The 7,114-nt window shown below is 44.0% G+C and overlaps 1 protein-coding gene across 4 annotated transcripts in view; it reads left to right on the top strand.

The window, feature by feature from the left end:
* The window catches only part of LOC138049956 (uncharacterized), a 16,664-nt gene extending 10,464 nt beyond the window's left edge, over positions 1-6,200 (top strand). For 2 of the 4 annotated variants that reach the window (XM_068896437.1, XM_068896438.1), the window contains one exon: positions 460-6,200. In XM_068896437.1, the coding sequence (XP_068752538.1) occupies positions 460-5,687 (5,228 nt within the window). In that variant the 3' untranslated portion in view covers positions 5,688-6,200. The remainder of the gene's footprint in view (positions 1-459) is intronic. The other 2 variants (XM_068896440.1, XM_068896439.1) reach the window with 2 other exon arrangements.
* Positions 6,201-7,114: the final 914 nt, after the last annotated feature.

The following is a 7,114-nucleotide window of genomic DNA, read 5'->3' as shown; positions in this document are numbered from 1 at the left end:
TTCTGTTGCTAAATCAGGAGTACGGCAACAAGTCAACAACACGGTAGCAGTTTTGGCATTTTTCGATCAGCAAAAAAGGTTAAGTTACCAGCAATAAGAATAACTGAGCAACCTATACTGCTAACAAAGAGTAAAATTAATCGTAGGGGTTATAAATCTTCTTAGTATTTTCGCTGAAAACAAATAGTCAAAACTCGTACTCGTTCTCTTCCTCGTCGTATAGAATCTAAAGCAGGCCCCTTTTAACTAATGCATTGAAACTGAGGAAACGGGAAAATGCATGTCTGCTGTGGGTTATTCTAATCATGAATAACATTTAGGTTGTTTGCACAAGGTTAAAGATATTGTTTGTTCTTGTTTCTTGGCATTGTCTCTTCAGTTTATACAGTCTCAAAGAGGCCACGGATCTCCAAAAAAATAAGCAATGTTTACTTTGTGTTTTACTTTTGCATATCAAAGACATCAAGCCAACAGTCGCAAGATCTTGTCTTCCTTCAATGGTTCCAAACTTCACTGGCCGACAGAGTGAATGCCAAGAGATCGTGGATCTCGTGAGTTCCGAACATACCCGACTTGTGACCATCTGGGGCTCACCCGGATTCGGAAAGACATCGGTTGCAATAGCGGCGGGGCACCAACTGCAGTCTCGAGGCTTTCCCGTTTGTTTCCTTTCATTACGAGGACTTCAGACAAAGGGAGATATGACATCAAAGCTTTTCAGCCTCGTAAGGCAACCCACCACGAGTCAGAGATCAGTACCTCAGGCTCTGTCCTTTGAAAATGAACTCATCGATACCCTGGGTAGCATTTCAGATTCCTTCGTACTTATTCTGGATAATGTAGATGATCTACTAGAGAGTGGCTTCCCAAAAGTAAAAGAAGACGTCCTGCAACTATTTGAAGAAATTCTCACGCGAAATGAGAAGATAACTCTGGTGGTGACCACACGAGAATCATTTGAATATATGAACTTGAATTTCCAAGGTCACAGATCAATACGAATAAGGCCACTGGATAATACCTCCTCTCGTGCTCTAGTTCATGAATTAGTGCCAAATGCTAGTCCTGACGACTGCGCAAGAATTGCCCAAATATGTGGGTGTGTGCCTCTTGCAATGAGGTTAATGTGCTCTTTAGTTTGTGAAGATGATGTTCAACCAAGTCAGTGTTTGATTGAGTTCACTGAGTCCGCAAAAGAAAGTATCGTTGACATCTTAGACAATCCAGATTATCCAGCTGATAAAAGATTGCAGTTCTTATATGAAACGTCCTTCCACAGACTTTCTGCCACAGAAAAAGAAGCATTTGTTTCTTTGTCTGTTCTTCCAGGATGTTTCACCATGGAGCTCGCCTCAGCTGTACTGAATGTTACGGGGTTAATTAAGGCCAAGAGAATGTTGCAACGACTCCGAAGAAAATCCCTTCTCGATTCAAACTCCCAGTATGGAACATTCACAATGCATAAACTTCTTCAGTCATTTGCTAAAGAAACGGGAGAACAAGAAATGAAAGAAATAATAGCAAATGCAAAGTGCCGTATCCATGCGTATTTCATTTCTCGTTTCGACAAACTGACTGATGAGTTTCTACATGGTCATTCTATGGACGCATTCGTTGCATTCTATGAGGAAAAACAGCTCTTTATAGAAAGCCTAGTAGACGGCTGCACAGATCCCAGGATAGCCGAGAATGTTTTTAAAGTTTTGGTAAAAGCAGAAATGTTTCTGGACTCGTTGTTTTCGTGTTCCATTGAGTCGCAACATTTCAATAATATCTACGATTCGGCCCTAAAGGCAGCCAATTCTCTTGGAAAGACGCACTACCAGAGTCGTTTACTAGCTTCCAAAGCATTCGGTGAGATCACTTGGGGTGCAGAAGGAAGTGCAATGCAACTTCTCAAGAAGGCATATGAAATCCAGTCGTTATCTTCATCATCAGTTTCTGATGATGAAAGGAGTAAGTACAAGTGTTATTTTGGCATCTGTGAGCTTGTTATCGGCGAGGATGAGAGCGGGATACAGTGTCTGCAAGAGGCTCTTTCGTTAATGCGTGAAAGTGGAGAGGAGAAAATTTTAAGGCTGGTTGTTTACCAAGTCATGGCGGTCTATTATCAGTTCTCAAACGACCCATCTACCTCGACTTATTACTATAACAAAGCACGCAAGGAATGCAATTCTGCCGAAGACGAGCAACTCATTGTTATTCCACCTCTGGCATGCAAAGGAAAAGAACCAAACAATGTCAAAAAGCTTCAAATAAACACTTGTATCTCGGGTAATTGGCCAATGCAATTTCTAGTTATATCTCACGTCAGGAAAGCAGCAAAGAATTTCTTTGACACTGACACCAAGCAATTTGTAATCAACCCTGCCCTCCAAATATTAAATGACCTCCAGATAAATTCCAAAACCCCTTTTTATTTGTTTCATTTTTGCGCTAAGGTTTTGGCACTTCTGGAGTCAACATTCACCGAAGAGGGAATTGTTGGATCAGGTTTTGAAGAATCAGTCGCACGTCACCTAGAAACGCTGGAGCAATCCAAAAGCTCTTCTGGCCCAGAGAGGAACGTTAATTCAACTGTGACCGTTCATTCTCAAGAATGCAATCAGCCTCTCGCAAACTTCTACCAAGACTTCGGTGAATTGCACCTCCACGAGAAGAGCTACCCAAATGCTCTTGATTTCAAAACATGCGACGCTCTTGATATCGTATTGAGAACAAATAGACAAGACGCATTTGCATTCTTCACCCATAGCTACCTATCACTTGGGGTGACACAGCATTCATTAGGTGATTTTGCGTCTGCTCTCCAGTCTGCCCAAAGGGAATTAGACGTGCGAATAAATTTGTTCGGAGAAGATCATGCAAGCACAGCTGATAGTTACCATTCAATCGGGGTGATCCAGCATTTGTTAGGTGATCTTATCTCTGCCCTCCATTCTGCCCAAAAGGCATTACGTTTGCGGAAAAAACTGGTCGGAGAAGATCATGCAAGCACAGCTGATAGTTACCATTCAATCGGGGTGATCCAGCATTTGTTAGGTGATCTTATCTCTGCCCTCCATTCTGCCCAAAAGGCATTACGTTTGCGGAAAAAACTGGTCGGAGAAGATCATGCAAGCACAGCTGATAGTTACCATTTACTCGGGATTACACAGCATTCGTTAGGGGATTTGACATCCGCTCTGCAGTCAAAGCAGCGGGCATTAGATTTGCGGATAAAACTACTCGGAGAAGATTATGCAAGCACAGCTGATAGTTACCATTTACTTAGTGCGACACAGCATTCGTTAGGTGATTTTTCCTCTGCCCTTCAGTCTGTCCAACGGGCATTAAAGGTGCGGATAAAACTATTCGGAGAAGATCATGCAAGCACAGCTGATAGTTACCATTTACTTAGTGCGACACAGCATTCGTTAGGTGATTTTTCCTCTGCCCTTCAGTCTGCCCAACGGGCATTAAAGGTGCGGATAAAACTATTCGGAGAAGATCATGCAAGCACAGCTGATAGTTATCATTTACTTAGTGCGACACAGCATTCGTTAGGTGATTTTTCCTCTGCCCTTCAGTCTGCCCAACGGGCATTAAAGGTGCGGATAAAACTATTCGGAGAAGATCATGCAAGCACCGCTAATAGTTACCATTCATTCGGGATGATCCAACATTCGTTTGGTGATTTTATCTCTGCTCTGCAGTCAAAACAGCGGGCATTAGATGTGCGGATAAAACTATTCGGAGAAGAGCATGCAAGCACAGCTGATAGTTACCATTCACTTAGTGCGACACAGCATTCGTTAGGTGATTTTTCCTCTGCCCTTCAGTCTGCCCAACGGGCATTAGATGTGCGGATAAAACTATTCGGAGAAGATCATGCAAGCACAGCTGATAGTTACCATTCACTTAGTGCGACACAGCATTCGTTAGGTGATTTTATCTCTGCCCTTCAGTCTGTCCAAAGGGCATTAGATGTGCGGATAAAACTATTCGGAGAAGATCATGCAAGCACAGCTGATAGTTATCATTCAATCGGGGTGATCCAGCATTCGTTAGGGGATTTTATCTCTGCTCTCAAGTCTGTCCAAAGGGCATTACATGTGCGGAAAAAACTGTTCGGAGAAGATCACGCAAGCACAGCGGAAAGTTACTATTCAGTCGGGGTGATCCAGCATTCGTTAGGTGAATTTTCCTCTGCTCTGCAGTCAAAGCAGCGGGCATTAGATGTGCGGTTAAAATTGTTCGGAGAAGATCATGCCACCACAGCCAATAGTTACGATTCACTCGGGGTGACACAGCATTCGTTAGGTGATTTTTTCTCTGCTCTACAGTCTCATCAGCGTGCACTTGATGTGCGGATAAAAGTGTTCGGAGAAGATCATGCCACCACAGCCAATAGTTACGATTCACTCGGGGTGACACAGCATTCGTTAGGTGATTTCATCTCTGCTCTGCGGTCAAAGCAGCGGGCATTAGATGTGCGGATAAAACAGTTCGGGGAAGATCATCCCATCACAGCAGATAGTTACCTTTCACTTTGTGCGACACAGCATTCGTTAGGTGATTTTACCTCTGCCCTTCAGTCTGCCCAACGGTCATTAGATCTGCGGATAAGACTATCCGGGGAAGATCATGCAAGCACAGCTGATAGTTACCATTTACTCGGGGTGACACAGCATTCGTTAGGTGATTTTACCTCTGCCCTTCAGTCTGCCCAACGGTCATTAGATGTGCGGATAAGACTATTCGGAGAAGATCATGCAAGCACAGCTGATAGTTACCATTTACTCGGGGTGACACAGCATTCGTTAGGTGATTTTTTCTCTGCTCTACAGTCTCATCAGCGTGCACTTGATGTGCGGATAAAAGTGTTCGGAGAAGATCATGCCACCACAGCCAATAGTTACGATTCACTCGGGGTGACACAGCATTCGTTAGGTGATTTCATCTCTGCTCTGCAGTCAAAGCAGCGGGCATTAGATGTGCGGATAAAACAGTTCGGGGAAGATCATGCCACCACAGCAGATAGTTACCTTTCACTTTGTGCGACACAGCATTCGTTAGGTGATTTTACCTCTGCCCTTCAGTCTGCCCAACGGTCATTAGATGTGCGGATAAGACTATTCGGAGAAGATCATGCAAGCACAGCTGATAGTTACCATTTACTTGGGGTGACACAGCATTCGTTAGGTGATTTTTTCTCTGCTCTACAGTCTCATCAGCGTGCACTTGATGTGCGGATAAAAGTGTTCGGAGAAGATCATGCCACCACAGCCAATAGTTACGATTCACTCGGGGTGACACAGCATTCGTTAGGTGATTTCATCTCTGCTCTGCAGTCAAAGCAGCGGGCATTAGATTTGCGGATAAACCAGTTTGGGGAAGATCATCCCACGACAGCCAATAGTTACGATTCACTCGGGATGACACAGTATTCGTTAGGTGATTTCATCTCTGCTCTGCAGTCAAAGCAGCGGGCATTAGATGTGCGGATAAACCAGTTCGGGGAAGATCATGTCACCACAGCAGATAGTTATCTTTCACTTTGTGCGACACAGCATTCGTTAGGTGATTTTACCTCTGCCCTTCAGTCTGCCCAACGGTCATTAGATGTGCGGATAAGACTATTCGGAGAAGATCATGCAAGCACAGCTGATAGATTCACTTGGGGTGACACAGCATTCGTTGGGTGATTTCATCTCTGCTCTACAGTCAAAGCAGCGGGCATTAGATGTGCGGATAAAACAGTTCGGGAAAGATCATGCCACAACAGCAGATAGTTACCTTTCACTTTGTGCGACACAGCATTCGTTAGGTGATTTTACCTCTGCCCTTCAGTCTGCCCAACGGTCATTAGATGTGCGGATAAGACTATTCGGAGAAGATCATGCAAGCACAGCTGATAGTTACCATTTACTCGGGGTGACACAGCATTCGTTAGGTGATTTTACCTCTGCCCTTCAGTCTGCCCAACGGTCATTAGATGTGCGGATAAGACTATCCGGAGAAGATCATGCAAGCACAGCTGATAGTTACCATTTACTCGGGGTGACACAGCATTCGTTAGGTGATTTTACCTCTGCTCTGCGATCAAAGCAGCGGGCATTAGATGTGCGGAGAAAACAGTTCGGGGAAGATCATGCCACCACAGCAGATACTTACGTTTCACTTTGTGCGACACAGCATTCGTCAGGTGATTTTACCTCTGCCCTTCAGTCTGCCCAACGGTCATTAGATGTGCGGATAAGACTATTCGGAGAAGATCATGCAAGCACAGCTGATAGTTACCATTTACTCGGGGTGACACAGCATTCGTTAGGTGATTTTACCTCTGCTCTGCGGTCAAAGCAGCGGGCATTAGATTTGCGGATAAAACAGTTCGGGGAAGATCATCTCAACACAGCAAATAGTTACCTTTCACTTTGTGCGACACAGCATTCGTTAGGTGATTTTACCTCTGCCTTTTAGTCTGCCCAACGGTCATTAGATGTGCGGATAATCCTGTTCGGGGAAGATCATGCCACCACAGCCAATAGTTATGATTCACTCGGGGTGACACAGCATTCGTTAGGTGATTTTATCTCTGCTCTGCAGTCAAAGCAGCGGGCATTAGATGTGCGGATAAACCAGTTCGGGGAAGATCATGCCACCACAGCCAATAGTTATGATTCACTCGGGGTGACACAGCATTCGTTAGGTGATTTTATCTCTGCTCTGCAGTCAAAGCAGCGGGCATTAGATGTGCGGATAAACCAGTTCGGGGAAGATCATCCCATCACAGCAGATAGTTACCTTTCACTTTGTGCGACACAGCATTCGTTAGGTGATTTTACCTCTGGCCTTTGGTCTGCCAAACGGGCATTAGATGTGCGGATAAAACTTTTTGGCATTACTGATACTTACCGTTCACTCGGAGTGACACAGCATTCGTTAATTTTATTCTTATCATTAATTTTCTTTTTTGCTGGTGCTTTTTTGTCATGTGCTTTTTATTATTATTATTTTTAATACAGAAACGCTAAGCACTAACATAGAGAACTAAGAGTAAAAAAAAAAGCTAAAATAAATAAATATAAATGGTCCTTTAATAGCTTTGAACATTAGGGAGCATTGCTTTCTA

Source organism: Montipora capricornis, chromosome 5 (assembly GCF_036669925.1).
Source record: "Montipora capricornis isolate CH-2021 chromosome 5, ASM3666992v2, whole genome shotgun sequence".
NCBI classification, from domain to species: Eukaryota; Metazoa; Cnidaria; class Anthozoa; order Scleractinia; family Acroporidae; genus Montipora; species Montipora capricornis.
This window is presented reverse-complemented; position numbering and strand designations above follow the sequence as displayed.